General features: G+C 56.7%; 1 protein-coding gene across 2 annotated transcripts; it reads right to left on the reverse strand.

Annotated features, from left to right (window-relative positions):
* Window positions 1-252: 252 nt before the first annotated feature.
* Window positions 253-16089, reverse strand: JAK3 (Janus kinase 3). 2 transcript variants are annotated; one of them, XM_030880161.2, is made up of 24 exons: window positions 15979-16089; window positions 13499-13695; window positions 12915-13038; window positions 12481-12592; window positions 12158-12303; window positions 11456-11750; window positions 10784-10906; window positions 10527-10684; window positions 9965-10076; window positions 9569-9755; window positions 8862-8989; window positions 8507-8638; window positions 7838-7922; window positions 6896-7023; window positions 6061-6193; window positions 5827-5978; window positions 5538-5688; window positions 4753-4892; window positions 4492-4681; window positions 3866-3990; window positions 3407-3579; window positions 2967-3084; window positions 2493-2603; window positions 253-1549 (listed from the first exon to the last, which is right to left on the reverse strand). In XM_030880161.2, the coding sequence occupies exons 2-24, from the start codon at window positions 13680-13682 to the stop codon at window positions 1442-1444; spliced, it is 3315 nt and encodes a 1104-aa protein (XP_030736021.1). In that variant the 5' UTR covers window positions 13683-13695; window positions 15979-16089; the 3' UTR covers window positions 253-1441. The 2 variants fall into 2 exon arrangements, with proteins under 2 accessions (XP_030736021.1, XP_060152856.1); XM_060296873.1 differs by having other exon boundaries at window positions 13499-13691; window positions 15979-15998.
* Window positions 16090-17173: the final 1084 nt, after the last annotated feature.

Below are 17173 nucleotides of genomic sequence, written 5' to 3' on the forward strand. Positions count from 1 at the left end.
CCACCAAGAGCCTGTAATCAGTTCCACAGGACAGTGCCAAGGCCAGCAGCTGGGGCTGGGGGGAGGGCTTCTGTCCTCGAGGGCCCCATCCTCCTGTCCCTCCTCCCCCAGCCTGCCCTGAGGCTCCCATTGTGGCCCCCAGGGGTCTTTATCCCCCAGCCCTAAGCACATTCCTCCCCAGCTCACACCCCCACAAGGATCCCCATTGCCCAAGTCCAGCAACAAACCATCCTTTTCACTGAACTTCTTTATTCTTTCAACAAACACTCACAGAGTCCCCTCTGTGCCCAGCCCAGACCCCAAGGAGCCTCCACGTCAGAAGAGATGGAGCTGGACGCAGACACCACCCCAGCCCTAGGGTCAGAAGTACAGGGCTGACTGGGAGTGGTGGGAGAACGTTCGCTAGGGAACGTTGCAAGGAGGTGATAGCTGGGGTTCTGAGAGATGAATAGGAGTTTTCCAGGGAGGCAAAAAGTGGCAGTAAAACCTTGCAGACTGGTGTGAAGGAGTGGTGGGGTAAGCTTAACCTGCACAAGATGCCTTCTCACAAGCCTCCAGAAGTTGATTCTGTATAGCCAAAGGGCCAACACTATTGCCCATTATACAGAGGATGGAACTGAGGCCCAGAGAGAGGAAGCAACTCTCCCACCATCACACAGCAAATAAGTGGCAGAACCATGGGCTCCAACACCTGCGCTCTTAACCTCTGTACTCTGAGCCTCCTCCTTTCACCATGCTGTTCCCTCTGCCAAGAGTGCCTTTCCTTCCTTCACCCGCTGAAAAACTCCTGTTAGGCTCCATTGTCATCAGTTGTGTGATCCTCTGGTCCAGACAGAAAGGGCCCCAGCGTACAGGGAGGAAAACTGAAGCCCTGGGACACTCAGGTTCAGTTAGGGTGCAGTGGGACATCAGCTTCTCCTGGTCTCTTACACAATTCTAAACAGTCACACAGGCTCCCCACAAAAAGTGAATTTTCAGCCAGGGCAGCTCTCTTGTCCTTGGCTTCCTCCAGCTAAAGAGGGAGGGGGGAATAGAAGCCTGAGATCACATATTTAAAGCTATATAATGTCTCCTCTGGAAATGAGACAGGAAGCTCCAGGCCAGGCCCTGAGAGGTTGGGAAGAACTCTGGTCCCTCAATTCTGGGGATGGGGGCTCAGTAGACCCCACCATTGCATCTGTCTTGAATCTTTACAAGTTCCCAATGCTACGAGGCTGCTGCTGCTCTACAAGCCAGGGGTGCTCCCCCAAGTGCAATGTCATTTGCCCCATGAGGGGGTCTCTGAAGCGGGAGGCCCAGAGAGGGGTAGGTCCCTGATCAAGGTCACACAGCCAGTCCATGGAGACCAGAACCCAGAGGTCTGTGTGCAGGAGATATAAAAAAGACAGAGAATGGGGTTCTCCCTCTAGACAAGCAGGTGAGGGTCTCATGCCTCTGGACACTATCCCTGGCTTCCACTCCACAGTGCATCCAGCTGGGGGCCCAGGGCGCTGAATGGTGGCCGGTCTTGTGGGCTAGGGGCCCAGCACAGCTTCATGAGCTCATGAACCTGAGGGAGTGGGAAGAGACAACAGGGTCACATGTGAGTGGTAGGAAGGACATGACTCCTGTTCACAGTTTTAAAATGGAAATTAGACTCCATCCCTCCCTTGCTCCAAAGCCTCCCATGGCTCCCTATGGATCTTAGAACAAAATTTCATCACCTCCCCTGCCTCCCTCCCTCTACCATCACCTCCATCACCTCCTCTCTTGTTCCATGCAGCCACATCTGCCCCCATCTCATTTTGTAAATACACCAAACTCATTCCCACCTCAGGGCCTTTGCACCTGCTGTGTGCTCCGCTGAGAATGCCCTCTCCCAGCTTTCCCCATGGGTAAGGTCCTCTTCCTCCTTCACCCCCTCTAAGAGGCCATCCCTGACCACACACCCCCATCTCTTTCCAGACATTGATCACCACCAGAATGTTCTTGTTAGCTTCTGCTGGTTACAGGGAGGAGGGGTAGTATCTCTTCTGTCCCCTGCTGGGTCCCCAGCACCCAGCACAGAGCCGGCACACAGTCAGCGCTCAATAAATGTTTGTGGCCTGAACAGATTAATTTGTGAATGACCAACCACATGTCAGACACTTCCACAAAAGCTGTGATGAGAAACTGTAAGAGTCACCATCATTTATTGAGCACCGACTGTATGCCAGGCTCAGAGCTGAGCAATGGAGAGATGTTAGCTAATCTGATCCTCTCCCACCCTATAAGGCATTCTAATTCCCATTTTGGAGACAGGTAAACTGAGGCTCTGAAAGTGTTTGTGACTTGCCATACAGTGAGAGAGCAGCAAAGTAGAGGCCAGAAATCCCCTTCAGCCTCATGCTCTGGTCCCTGCTCTCAATCAAGAGATGTCTGTGGTGGAGAGACCCAGAGGGACCAGCAGGCTTGCCCAGGCCCCCTGGTGAACCTACAAAGTGGGAAACTGAGGCAGGCCCTCCAGTGCTCACCTCACCAGGACAGGCAGGAGGTGCGGGCAGCCTCTGGCCGTCGGCCAGCAGCTCCAGGAGGCGGCAGAGGGCTGGCACATCTCTCTCACATCCCATCATCCGCAGGAACTCCTGGAGCCAAGGGGGAGGGCCCGAGGTGGGGGAGGAGCCATCCATGAGGGAAGGGGGAGTGGCCGCCGTGATGTGGGGGTCAGCCACAGTGAAGGGAAGAAGGGAATCACCCACCCGTGGTGGGGGAAGGGGCCCTCCTTAATGGAGGAGGAGGAATTGTCTGTGATGCATGGGGGAGGGGCTGCCTGTGGTGGTGTGGGAGGTGGGGGTCTGGCATAGTGAAAAGGGGTCTTACTGGAGCCTCTAATGCTGGGACCAGGGGACCCTGAGCAAGAGAGGGACGCGGGCATAAACAGGACGGGTGTTGGCCAGGAAGGGGTTGGTGGGGAGGAGGGTCTTGGGGGTCCAGGGGTGCCGACTCACGGCTGAGGGGCTACAGCTCTTGTCACTGTAGGTGAAGAGCTCGTACAGGACGACCCCGAAGCTCCAGACATCCGACTGGCGCGAGAAGATGTTGTCCGAGAGGGACTCTGGGGCGTACCTGGAGGGGAACAGGGAGGCCTTGGGGGACGACAGTAAGGCACAGGACGGGAAAGGACGCAGCCTCGGACTGGGGTAGCTGGTCACGGTAGGTGGGAGTTACGAGAAAGTCTCCAACCCTGTGGCGCCCCAGGGCGGGGCCTGGGCGGGGTCAGGGCGGAGCCAGAACAAGAAAAGGAGCGTGGTTCGGAAGGGGCCGGGGCCGTGGGGGCGCGGCCAGGGCGGGTCCCAGACCCTGGGGGGGGGGCGGGGCCAGGATGGTGGGAGCAGGGGAGGGGCCTGGGTAGTGGCGAGGAAGGGTGGGGCAGGGGCGAGGTCTCTACCAGAAGATGGGGCTCTGGCCTGGCTCGCGGACCACGTAGTAGTCTTTGTCGAGCGGCAGCAGCTTGGCGAGGCCGAAGTCAGCGATTTTGACATGCGTCTCGCTCTCCACCAGGATGTTACGGGCTGCCAGGTCGCGGTGCACGCAGCGGCGGGAGCCCAGGTACTCCATGCCCTGCGGGAGGGCATGGAATATGGACCCCAGGATGACTCCGCAGGGGCCCCAGTCTGACATGGAATCCAACACCAGCCCCAACCCAGACCCCGAGCCTAACCCTACCTCTGACCCATCCTGCACTCCAGTCCTGACCTTAGCCCTAACTCAACCCCACTTCCAGCCTGACCTGGATCCCAAACTTCAACCCTCAGCCTTCCTGGCGAATCCACGCAGACCTTGCCCCGGTCGAGCCAGGTCAGTTCCCGCAGGTCTGACGGGAGCCTCGCCCTCTTCCGACCCGCACCTTGCAGATTTGCGAGGCGTAGAGGAGCAGGCGGCCAGCGTCAAGGCGCGCGCGGTGCCGCTGCAGGAAGTCGCGCAGGCAGCCGCTGGGCAGGTACTCCATGACCAGCCGCAGGCTCAGGCGGCCTAGGGGAGGCGGGGGAGGCAGGGAGGAGTCACCACAGGGCCTAACTTTGTCTACTCCCCCTCCCCATTCTCCTTCCCGGTTCAGAGTAGGACCTAGTGTCCCTCCTGGCCTCAATATTGCTTTCTGTAAAATGGGAACGGCAACAGTGACGCTTATCGCTAATGTCTTTTTGAGTACTTTCAACAATATTCATGGATTCTTTTAAACCTCATAATGACCCATTTTTTCCGGTGAGGAAATTGTCGATCCCAAGGCAGTCTAGATCAGTAAACAAGACCAGTCAGGGGGATATATGTATGTGTATAACTGATTCACTTTGCTGTACAGCAGAAACTAACACAACATTGTAAAGCAACTCTACTCCGATAAAAATTAATTAAAAGAAAAAAAAAAGACCAGTCAGTAGCACCCGCACTGGCGTTCTCAGGCCACCCTAAAATGGTACTGTAGAAGGATGAGGATGTGTGATTTGAAGAGCATCCACTTGGGAGGTGGCTCACCTGGGCCATAGCTGACACCCCGGTACTTGACAATGAAGTCACTGTGCAGGGCTTTGAGGATCTGGATCTCCCGCTGGAAGTCCTTCTGCTGTTCTGGCCCGCTGTGCTGCAACTGCTTCACGGCCACCAGGGCGCCTGTGTTGTCGCCCAGCGGGTCATAGCGGCACAGTTCCACGCTGCCAAAGTTGCCCTGGGGGATGGCAGGGCTGGTGTCCACATGCATGGGTGCTACCCCACCCACCCCAGCCTAACCCTCCTCACCTTGCCCAGCTGTGAGATGTACTTGAGGTGTCTCTCCTCAAAGATGGTAGGGTCCTGGCAGGCATAGAGCTGGGCGCTATTCCAAAGCCCATCATGGGGAGCCAGGGCACCAGGTGTGGGGTCTGAGAGGAGCTCATAATCTGGGGGGCACAGGCAGTGAGTGAGCAGTGCATTGGGCCCTAAGCCCCCACTCCTAACTGACTTGCTGTGTGACCTCCATCTGAAGGCTTAGCTTCTCTGTGCATTATGGCAGGGCCTCTGCAAGCCAAGAAGTACTTTGTGGGGCTGGAAAAAGGTGCTCCTGGGCAAAGGCAGCCCTCTTATGCAGTGCACATGCTGTACACAGACCGAAGGGCATTTCTCAGACTCCACTGCCATGGGGTATGGTCAAATGACTGAGCTCAGGCTGATAGGGGACAGAGACATGCTGAATGCCCCCTTAGGCCCGGCCCATGGAAACCTAGGTGGGACCTTCTACACTCTCTCTTTTTTGCAGAGGATCCAGCAGGGGCCTGAGGCCATGGGATGGGGGGAACCACAAAGGGAGAGTTTCTTGTTGACCTGGACACCCTCGTTGAATGAGAACTAAACATCCATCATGTTCAACCTTGAATTGAGGGACCTGTTTGTTACAGCAGCTGTTGAAACTCGTGCTGACTGTCACAGTCACCAACCATTCCAACCTTGCGAGGCACACAGGGCAGGCTCTACAGGCAAACTTCGCTCTCCTACTGGGCCCAATATGACATGCCGGCCCTGCCCACCCTGCCTGGCCCAGTGGGCACCTGAAGTGATGAGGCTGTTCAGGTCACGGATGACAGCGCGGAAAGAGGGCCTCTGGCCTGGCTCGTAGGCCATGCACTGTTGGATCAGCAGGGCCAGCTCCATCCACTTGGGTGCAGGCAGTTGCTGCCGTTCCTGGTAAAACTGGAGCTTCTGAGGGCAGGAGGAGGGGCTGGTCACCCCCAGTGTACCTCAGAAGGCACCCCCAGACACCCCCATCCTCCCCAAGCTGGACTTCAGTCTACCCTTCTGTCCAAAGAGAGCTCTAGAGGCCAATATGCGTGCTCTGACCTTGGCAGGATCCAGGGTGCTGATGGGCATTGTGACACCGCTGAACACCTCCCAGACTGTGGCACCAAATCCCCACTTGTCAGCTTCCAAGCCAAGTGTTCGGGCCTCCTGGAGACACTCAGGGGCCACCCAGGGGATCCTGTCAGTGAGCACTGGTGGAGGGGCAAGGATGGGATCAGAGATCTGCTTCCTTGCCTCACTAGGCCCCTCCCTCCTCTACCCCTCAGCACTCACTCTCCAGGCTTAGCACAGTGGGGCTGACACCGGGGTCACTCAGCTTGATGAAAGGCAGGTTCCCGTCAGCCCCCTCCCGAGCCAGGAGCACCTTCCGGGCTGAGACATTGCCGTGAGGGAGACCTTTGTCTTCCTAAGTGGACCAAGCATAGGAAAATGCCAAGAATGATGAATGAATATTCTGGCTGGCGAACTCCTGCACATCCTTCAAAGCCCACCTGGTACTGCTCATGCCGTACTTCAGCATGTTCCCTAGACTATTGGCAGTCCACCCCCCATGTCCCACCCTCTTCTCAAACACTGCTCCCCCATCCCATGGCTCCCCACTCCCTTCAGGATAAAGTCAAAGGTCCTCAGCCCCGCACTCAAGGCCCTTTGAGATCCAGCTCTTGTTCATTCTTCCCATGAGCTTCTCTCTCCCACATCTCCACCCTGTTCTCCTGCCAGGCAACCTGCCTGGTGCACCCCAGGACAGACAACACACCTTCCAAGCTGCAGCCTTTGCCCAGGCTGTTCCCTCAGCCTGACATGCCCTCCTTCCTTTCTCCTCTTAATGAACTTCTACTTAATCTTCAAGGTCCCAACTCTAATGTTCTTTCTTCTGGAAAGCCCCCTGCCCTGGCCAGCCTCATTGCTCACTACTCTCCTCAATTTCCATGAATTACAAGCTGTTCCCTTCTGCTCTTACACCTCTGAACCTGTTTATATGCTGTTCCCTCAGTCTAAAATGCCCTCCCCTTGCACCCTTGCCAAACTCCTGTCCACACGACAGAGCCCACTCTCAAAGCCCCGTACACTCTGTGAATGGAGGGTGGAGCAGCAGGGGAGCACTCACCAGATAGTTGAGGGCATAAGCCAGCTGTTTGATCACCTGTAGTTTCCAGCTGGCCGGCACCAGCTGGCCACACTTGCGCAGATATGTGTCCAGCGCTCCCAGGTATACAAATTCCTGCACCATTATGCCTGGTGGCAGTAGGGAGGGGCACGGTTGGGAGGTAGGACTGCACTTGTGTTCAACAGGCTGTGCCCCAGCTCCACCTTCAAGGGTCCCTTGAACTCTCAGCTCTGACTTCTCCCTCCCCTATTCCTCCATCCTTACCCTACTCACCTCTCTTCCTCCCCATTTCCCATCTCAGAACCATTTGTCTGAAATGCCTGGAAGGTGCCAAGCTCTCTCCATGACTCACTTCCAGCCCTTTGCATGTTCTGTGTTTCTGCCTGGAATATCCCTCTTCCTTCACTTCCCTAATGCCTATTTATCCTTGCCTTTCCAGCTTAGGACTTATCCTTGCCTACCCAGAATCATTGCTTGACCTCCAAGCTGGGTTAGCAGCCTCTGATCACCCACAATGACCTGCGCTGCCCCCATCACACAAAATCATTTATCATCCTGATCAGCTTATCGTGTTCTACGCTAGGCGCCCAGCTCCTGGCACAGACTGGGCTCCCAATAAATAGCTGATGAGCTGAACTGATGGAACCGAGGCTTGGAGAGGTAGCGTGGACCTTGGAAAGCTGCAACAGAGTGAGATTGGAACCCAGGTCTGCCTGATTTGAGATAATTTTGGGGGGCTGGTATTGGTGGGAGCCTGGAGTTGCTTGCCCAAGGAGTGATGATTCAGGGAGATGGGTATAGGCTTGGAGATTTGAGGGGGAGGGTGATAGACCCTGGTGGAACGGAGCCCCAGCCAGGGCAGGCTCTGGATGTGTACGGCTATTGCTGCTGTAGATGGGCTCAATGAGGCAGGGCAGGGGTGGGGCGGGGAATGTCTCTCACTGTCTCCAGCCATGCACACGCCATGGAGCAACACGAGATGCTGGTACGACACTTGGCTCATCAAGGACGCTGCTTCCAGGAATGACTGGGGAGGAAAGAAGGGAGAGAAGATGCATGGGTTTCTTCCGCTTCAGGGTCAGACCAAGGACCCCAAACTTGCTGCTCTCACACCTGCTTAGGAGACCTGGCCGCCAGCATCCTTTGGCCCTGGAGTCCGCCATTAGTGCACACAGCACTCTGTATCATGATTTTCTGATGGAGGCAGGAAGTCCCCACTGTATTCTACCTTGAATCTCTCACACAAGTGGGAGATCTGGGGTTTGAGAAGGGCTCAAACCTTCCTCTGTGTTGCCCAGCCCCTGCTGATGCCTCCATCCGCATCATTCCTCTCTTCTACTTTGCTCGTTTCTCTCTGACCCACTGGCCTCCTTGCTGTTCCTTAAACATGCCAGGCTTGGCCCTGCCTCAGGACCTTTGCACTGGCTATTCCCTCTGCCTGGTGTACTCTTTCTGTTTGCATCTAACTTCCCCGACCCTTCTATATTTCATGGAGATGCTGTGGCTACATTTCTGTTGTTTTAAGACGCTGTGTGTTTCAAATTTCTCTGAATCCATGACTCTCTCTCCACCCAGGCCCTGACCCAGGAGGCCTGGTCCCACCCTGCTCACCTCCATGCAGTTCTTGTGCTTGGCATCCATCACTTTGAGCAGCACCTCTGTCTCTCGGGCCTCCCCATCCACAACCTCATGGCGACAGCCCCGGTAAATCTTGGTAAAGGACCCGTGACCCAGGTTCTCATGCTGGAGAGTGAGGGGGCAACATGAGAGGCCAGTAAGGGGGCTCCCATGGATCCAGTCCCCTAGCCCTGGTCCAAGCAAGGCACAGGACTCATTTTACAGATGATGAAACAGAGGCATAGGGAGGTTACATCACATGCCTGAGGCCACACAGAAGAGATGGATGTAGATCTGGTCTCTCTGGATCTCAACTGAGGCATCCCCCCCATTTCCTGGGGCCCCTTACCCACTCCAGGCTGTCAGCAGGGATCTTGTGAAATGTCATCTGACTCAGCTGGCATTGGGATTGGGGCTGAACAGGGGATGATGTGGGTGGGTTGCAATCTCTCCGGACCACAATCAGATTGGACTTTTCTATGGGGAGTGGATGGAGGAAGAAAACCAGAGGTCAGAGGTGAAAGGTCCTCAAAGGTTTGCTCACTCCCTGTCTCAGTGTGGGGTCTTCTTCAGAAGCCAATACTAAGAGGAGGACTCGAGGGCACATAATTTATTTGAAAGGAGACTCCAGGAAGTCCCAGTGAGGGGTGGGAGAGTGAGACAGAGATGGAAGGAACCCTGCAGTGGGTGCAAATGAGCAGGTGATGCTGTGGGCAGCCTGGTCTCAGTCCTGCTAGGGATTCTGGGAGACTCTGGAGAACTCACACCTCAAAGCTGTCCCATCGAAGGGGTTTGTCTGAGAGCAAAATTCACCCAGAGGAAGAGGCAAGAGATGGACAGAGGCTAAGTGCTAGTGACATCACTCAGATCCAGCTGTGCCCGGATCTAACCATGCCTGAAAGCACCCTCTATCCCACGAGTCCCGAATCACCGTTTTTTCCCTCCTAAACTACCTTGATCTGCAGTCTCTGCCACTTGCCATACAAGAGCTGGAACAGACACAGAAAGGCAGGGACCCAGACTGATCACTCAGCTCAGGGGAGAAAGCAGGCTCACCTTTGGGTCTGGGGGTGCAGCAGAAGGTGAGGTTCAGCTCAACCCCATCCACGTGCAACCCACCACCCCAATAGGCTGCCAGGAGCTCTCGAAGACTGCTGTGGGGCTGGCCAAGGCCAGCCAGGGAGAAGGTTCCTGTGGGGTCGCACCGGATGAGGCAGCCCTTGTAATCAGGGCCCAGGGGGGTCTGCAAAGAGGAGTGGTCCCTGAGTGGGAGTGGGCGGCACCCTCCCCCTCAAATCTCCAAACCTTTGCCTATGCTGTTCCCTCCACTGGGAATGCCTTTTCCCTCCCCTTCTTCAGGAAGTAATGCTGACTCATCTTTCAGTTCTCAGCTCAAATATCATCTCCTCCAGGAAGCCCTCCTTGCCCTCCTGGCCCCTATGGTAGACTGACCGGGACACAGACAGTTAGGAGGTAGCTGTCGAAATCCTGGGGACTGCGGCGGAGAACGTAGGAGCCGGGAAGTGAACCCCCAGTCTTGAGTTTGTTGATGGCAAAATCCAAGCTGTGGGGAAAGGTGGGAGGGAACTGAGATTCGAAGATGGAGAGAAACAGAGAGATAGAGGCACAGAAACCAAACTAAACCTGAGTTCTAATTCTGGTTTCTCTGAAGCCCTGGGAAGGTCACCAGGCAACATTCCCTCACTCCCTCCGATTTATAAATTGAGCCAGAAGTTGGGCTTCTGCCTCAGGGATTAAAGAGGAGGCTGCAGGTGAAGCCGGGCACTGCGAGCATCCCCAGAAAATGGCTCTGGGGCCTCGAGGAGGGAAGCGGCTGCCCTGGCAGCAGAAAGGAGACCCCAGACTCGTTCAGCGCCAACTATGCACCTGGCGCTGTTCAAGCACTTGATCCCTTGTCCAGGGCTCCTGAAAGGCGAGGACACAGAGGCTCCAAGAAGGGGAGTGACCGAGATTCGGTCCCGGTGAGTCTGGCCACATGGGGGCGGGTCCTTACGTGATGGGGCCATGGCACTGCTCAGCCACCTGCTCCAGCAGCCGCGGCGGCGCCACCTCCTTGCAGAAGTAGTGCCCGGAGTCAGTGGTCAGCCGGAAGTAGCCATCCACGAGCGCCACGAAGGACAACGCTGCGGGCAGCCCCGGGAACTCGGCCTCCTGTGAGGATCCGCGTCAGCGCACGCTGCGGCCCGAGGGTGACAGTCCCGCATCCCTGCCCTCGGGTAAGGCAGGAGGGGAACGGGGTCCAGCACCCACCAGGATCTGGTTGTCTGTCCTGGTGATGGTGACCAGGCGGTGCTCCCCGGCGGGGCCAAAGCGTGGGGCCTGCTTGATGCTGATATCCACGATTTCTGGAAAGTCGCAGAAGGGCTGGAGGACCTGGGAAGAAGGGGGAGGACTGAAGCTGGGGATCCCTCCCACTCCGAGCCCCCAGTCCCTTTTGGAAGCCTGGACCCCACCAACCATACAACCCATACTCATGAGACCCGCCTCTCTCAGCCTCACCCAGTCACATCCCTCTCCCACCCCACCACTGCCAAACCCCGCCTCCTTCTCTCGGCAGGTCCCCCAGCCCACCTCACCCCGAGGCCCTCCCTCACTTAGCTCCACTTTATCTCGCGGTGTCTCTTAGTACAGTCGGGAGCCCCACCCACCCTCAGTCCTGCCTCTTCCCTCAACTTGCAGTTAGCCCCACTCTGAACCCCGCCCACCCAACTAGCCCCTCCTTCTACGCCCCGCCCATTTCATTCCCGCCTCCTCGCTCAGCCCTACACCTCACTCAGCAGGGTGCCCTCCCCCACAAGCCCTCTCACAGTCCCTCCTCTCTTCGGCCCCGCCCCTCAAGCCCCGCCCACTTCCTTGCCCCGCCCCTTGGCCCCGCCCCCGCCGTTGGCCCTGCCCAGAGCCCCAACCCACCCGACCTCGCACCTCGTGTTCTCCCGGGCTCCAGGCGATGCCACTGCCGCCAGCCACGCGGAGCTGCCCCGGCGCATCCTGACCACCAGCAGCTCCGGGGAGGGCCACGCGGAAGGTCTCGGTGGCCCTGTCTGGGTCCAGCCGCTCGAGATCCATGATGTACTTGGCCATGAGCGAGTGCTTATCAGCCTGGCAGGCGGCCAAGCGGCGCAAGGCCCGGCGCACTGTCCTTCGGATACGCCTCCGCGTCACGAAGTTCAGGCCCTGGATCAGGTCGCGCAGGCCCGGGGGCAGGCAGACCTTGTAGCTGCGAGCGGGGGGAGTGGGACCCTCAATGTGGAGAGGGGCCTCCGCAGGGAGGGCAGGGACGTACATCAACCCAGACTTTAGTTGAGGGGCTGGAGTGTCGCCTCACTAGGGGGGCACAGAGACACACTCAGGGACAGGCATGGGCGTAGGGCCTCTATAGGAAGGGCCATTGGGGCCCATAAGACAGACAGGGACACACATAGTCCTTTTAGCTGCCTGAAGCCCGACAATGGAGTCTCAGCGGGACTGTGTTGAAAGGAGGGGTGTGGGCTGGGTCACATGAACACACTGGTGGCTTGTAGGTGGGCAGCCCCAAGGTGGGCCTGGACTCTGGCAGTGCTCTGGTGGAGCCATGCTGGCTCACTCCCAGGTAGAGGCTGGGCGCCACAGCCTGGAAGCCCTCACCTGATGGTCTTCAGCAGCTCCTCGGGCCGCTGACCCTGCTCGAGGGCCATCTGGGCCAGGTCCAGCACAGCCAAGCTGAGACACTCACCCTGCTCCTTGAGGCTGAGGCCCATCGGGAGGCGGCCGCTGACCAGGTCATTGCGGTGCTGCAGGCCAGTCACAGCCCAACCATGAGCCCTGATGCTGTTCTGTAGACCCCCACACCTGGGCTGACCTCCACCCCTGGACTGCCACAGGGAGGGTCAGCCGAGGCTGCCCAACCACAAGCCCTGATTTTGCCCCAGGGACCCCACCCCTGGGCTGAGCCCCAGGCAGACCCCTACCTGGGCAAAGAGGTGCTCCAGGACTGGCAGGTCAAGGATGGCACTGGCTACGTCCTTTCGTAGCCCAAAGCGGTGGACCTTCTCTAGCCCAAACCAGTTGGGGAAGTAAAAGCTGTGCGAGAGGGGAGAACGCTGGAGTGGGGATACGATGGAGGGACTGTGCCAGGACCTCAAAGAGCCCAGGTTATGCCACTGACTTGCTGTGTGACCTTGGACAAGTGACCCACCCTCTCTGGCATTAGTTTCCTCACCTGTGAAATAAGCAGTGATCATGCCCTCCCTGGGGCATCCACCAGGAGGTACGTGGAGATGATGATTGAGGGGTCACTGTTGTTTTAAACTCCCATTTCCAAAGCCCTCAGCCAAAGGCATGCCCTCTCGGTATCATTTAACCCATACCTGTGGCGGGGGTGGGGGCAGGGGATACTTCCTACCGGAGCCTGTAGACAAGGACCTGGGTGCCCGCGTCCTCCACGGAGAAGATGTGGCTCGGGGGGAACCAACAGGACAGGTCCTCCAAGGCCAGAGCAAAGAGGGAGTGGTACACGGGCAGGATGCCTGAGGGGACGCCCCCATCAGTTCCCTCCAAGTCTCCCCATCTGTCCCCTGCAGGGCTGCCATGTTATCCCCATGCAGCCCCACAGGCTTTTTCTCACCTTCAGCTCTGACACCATGTCCCACCCCTGCTCGCACCCATTCTAGGGCTCCCCATTGCCCTTAGGAGAGAAGCCATGTGCTCAATCTGCTTCTCAGGGCTCCCTGCCCCTCTACCCAGAGCATCTCTTTCCATGTACAGTTTACCTCGAGGGATGACTAGCTGTTTCCCCTAGTATACCATCACGCCTCTGAGTCTTTGCCATGCCATTTCCTGTGCACCCTCCTCCCTTACCACACCCCTACTCATCCCTCTAACCCCAGCTCCAATGCTGACTCCACTTGGCAGTTCTTCCAGCTCCCAATCTGTGTTCCGCACAGTCCTACCCCTCCCTCTGGCCAAACATTCTAGGGACCCACTCACCACTGGCCTTAGCAGCCCAAACACATAGCTCTTCAGCTGAGTGGTCCCCAAAGGAGAAGGATAGGCACTGTGGGGGTCCAGGGCCCCGCGGGGGCAGCAGCACGTGCAGGGCACCAGCCTCTGAAGAGGAGAGGCTGCAGGAGCGCTGAGGGATCAGGGGCGTCTCCTCACTTGGAGGTGCCATGAGTGCAGCCTGCCTGGACACAAAAAGAGGCAGCCCCTCAGCTGTGATCAGGGGACAAGGCTACAAAGCTTCTGGGGTGGGGGTGGGGGCAGAGATGCTGATGGATGAGGTAGGGATGAAGCCGGAGAAAGAGGGAGGAGACAGGGACAGAAAGAAACTCAGAGATGGACAGAGACAGAGAGGGGGAGCTGAGTGTGCAAGGTGGGTGAGGAGCCATAACCCCCCAGGTGAGGGCTGTGCTGGGAGGCTGCAAGACGTTCACACAACTTTGTGTGAACTCACACTCCAGACTCTTGGTGCCCAGGACAGACATCTCTAGTCGAACTCCAGCCTCCACACATACCACTTCTCCAACCCTCCTCCAGACAGTCATGACCAATCAATCACAGATATAGGGATTTGCAAACCGGAAAGCAGATAGATACTGGCCTGTGCACATGGGTGGGGATAGAAGTGGCCATCCCTCCCTGTGAAGCTGGAGGATTCAAGCACTTCTGAGGCTGGGGCTAGAAGCTTTTGCAGCTGGTGTGGTGCATGCCTTGGGGGCAGATCCAGACTGATGACTCAGTCAACAGAGATCTCTGTGTCTGTCTCCCCTGCTCCCTACAACTCAGTTCCTTTCATCACTCCCACCATTAGGTCCCCATAGTAGGAAGCCCTCCCTGGGATAGGCCCAGGAGGAAACCGTCCATCTTATTCTCAGGCGTTCTACACCAGCCAACTTCCAGATCTCTGTCGCCCTGGGGGACCCAGAGCTCAGGACCCCTGGCTGGGTAGAGGGAGGAGTAGGGTTTCAAACCCAATGAGGAAAAGGGGGGAGACAGAGAAGATCCACGTAAATTGACCCAAATGAAGAAGATACAAAAAGAGAATGTTGGATAAAAACTATGTTCCAAAATAATAGCAGGACGGGGGCTGATAGCATTAATTAGAGTTTAACACACCCAGAATATAAGCCTGGGACTGGGGATAGGTAAAAACCCCAGGCTCTGGGTTCAAATCCCAGCCCCACCGTATTCTGGTTTCATGACCCCAGCAGGGCTTCCACTGCTGGGACGCAGCTTTCTCGGCTGTGAAATGTGCTGATTCCCACCTGCTTCAGTGAGGTAGCTTGCTGAACCCAGCCTGAGCTGTCAACACGTTTAATCCACGCTAAGTGGCACAAATCCTTGGTGACATGCCCAGCAAGCCCTTGACAAATGCCAGATGAACCAGACAGGAAGGTCCCTTAGCACAGTGGTTAAGGGGTTACCATCAGGGAGGCAGGGCGTGGGGGAGAGAGAACTTTCCCCAAGGGACAGTCCATTGTCACCAGCTCCCAGACCAGGAATTGGAACGTTCCCGTCCCGTGAGCTCTGACCCTCCCCGCCACCACCCCATCTTGTCACTCCCCACAGAGGTGCCCACAGTCTTATTTCTAACAGTCGTCCTGATCTTGCCCAAATTTGCACCTTTATGTAAATGGAATCACACAGTGTGTCTTGTGTTTAAAATAAATCTTAAAGAAACATGATTTTTAGGGCTTCCCTGGTGGCACAGTGGTTAGGAATCCACCTGCCAATGCAGGGGACACGGGTTCGAGCCCTGGTCCAGGAGGATCCCACATGTCGCGGAGCAACTGGGCCCGCAAGACGCAACTGCTGAGCCCGTGAGCCACAACTGCTGAGTCCACATGCCACAACTACTGAAGCCCACGCGCCTAGAGCCTGTGCCCCACAGTGAGAGAAGCCACCGCAAGGAGAAGCCCACGCACAGCAACGAAGAGTAGCCCCCACTCGCCACAACCACAGAAAAGCCTCCTCACAGCAATGAAGACCCAACGCAACCAAAAATAAATAAATAAATTTATATAAAAAAAAACAAAAACATGATTTTTAAAATATCGAAAGTAAAAAAAGAAAGTCTGTCTGGAGCCCAGAAAAATGCCCCTGTTTTAACACCAAAAGTCCCGCATGCCGGGAAGGTTGGCTGGTCCCCCAGTGTTCTGGCCTGGGACCTGGGATTTTAGGGGCATCGAACTGTCCCCTCAGGGACCGGGAGCCCTGGGCGCATGCGTAATGATTCTTTCAGGTCCAGGAAGCTGGGAATTCGAGGCCTCCTATGCAGAACGAAACTGAGGCCCAGAGAGGGGAGCGCTTTGCCAGAGGCCACACACCCAGCTGTCCCAGCTCACATCTGGCAGCTGTCCTCAGAGGCCTGAAAGGCAAACTTGCCTTTGTCCCCAGCTGCGACCATCCACACAGTCTCCTCCCACGCCCATCCCCGACCAGAGCCCTGTGACACCACCAGCTCTTACCTGGAGGTGAGGACCTCTGGGCCAGCTACGGGACGGCAGAGGCGAGCAACAGCGGGAGGAAAGTCCCACTCGCTCCTTCCTGTGTGGGCCCCTCAGCTTCCTGAGCTGCTGTCACTTACCGAAAGTCATGGTCATGTGGGCGACGGGTTGGGGGGGTGCGGGGAGGGGCAGAAAGTTCCGGAAGCCTCTGCAGCAGCAGTCCTGCTCAGACAGGCTGCTGGAGACCCCAGACCTAAGGGAAGGGGTGACAGCACAGAGAAGGGCCCAGGTCACACAGGGGGACCTCAGCAGGCTCCAGGACTCACTCTCTGTGGGGCCCTGACAACACCCTCCGCTTCTCCAGCCTCAGTTTACCCATCTGTGTCATGTGTAGGTTGGGCACCTAGATTAACTAATTTCGCACCTAAGGAAGGGAACTGGGCTGGATCTGTCCAGGAAGGAGGCAGGGAAGTTGCCCCAGACAAAAGTCAAGTTCTCCTTCACGGTATTTCTCCCATGAGACCCTGGGAGGGATAATAGCCCACTATTGTGCTCTGTGCCCTAAGCCCAGCCCTAGAAACTGTGAAAACCAGACAGACCCGGACCTGCCCTCAGGCTCACTTCACTATCTGGTCTGGCAGGGAGGCAATTAATCATTATGGATAACAAAGAAAACCAAGGTGACAGGACAGGCACAGGCTGGGGCTCCGGTGCAGGGGTCGGAGGCTCTGTGTAGAGGCCAGGATGGATCAAGCAGGAATCTGAAGCGGGATGAAGAGGGCTCCTGGCAGAGAACACGACAAGCGCAAAGGCCCAGAGGTGGGAGTGAGTCCTCTGTTGATGAGGTTTTATAAACATGAAAGCTGTTTATAAACATAAACATAAAAGCTGTTTTATGTTTTATAAACATAAAAGCTGTTTATAAACATAAAATAAAAGCTGTTTATGGCCCCAAGGGCATGGCTGGGTGCAGTGAGGAGGGAGGGGGATGGCGGGCAGTCAGCTGGGGTCAGATCACAGCGGAGTCTGATGGATGCTTTTTAACACCCCTGAGGCTGTCATGAGTGGAGGAGTGGGGCAGTGTCCAGGTCAGACCCAGGCCAGTGTCCTTAGTAGGATACACACCCCAGAAGGTAGAGCTTTGGGGATAGATTTAAGAGGACACTTGCATCTCTGTAATCCCGTCACAAGCCCTGGCACAAAAATGGCTTTGGTA

This window comes from Globicephala melas, chromosome 3 (assembly GCF_963455315.2).
Source record: "Globicephala melas chromosome 3, mGloMel1.2, whole genome shotgun sequence".
NCBI classification, from domain to species: domain Eukaryota; kingdom Metazoa; phylum Chordata; class Mammalia; order Artiodactyla; family Delphinidae; genus Globicephala; species Globicephala melas.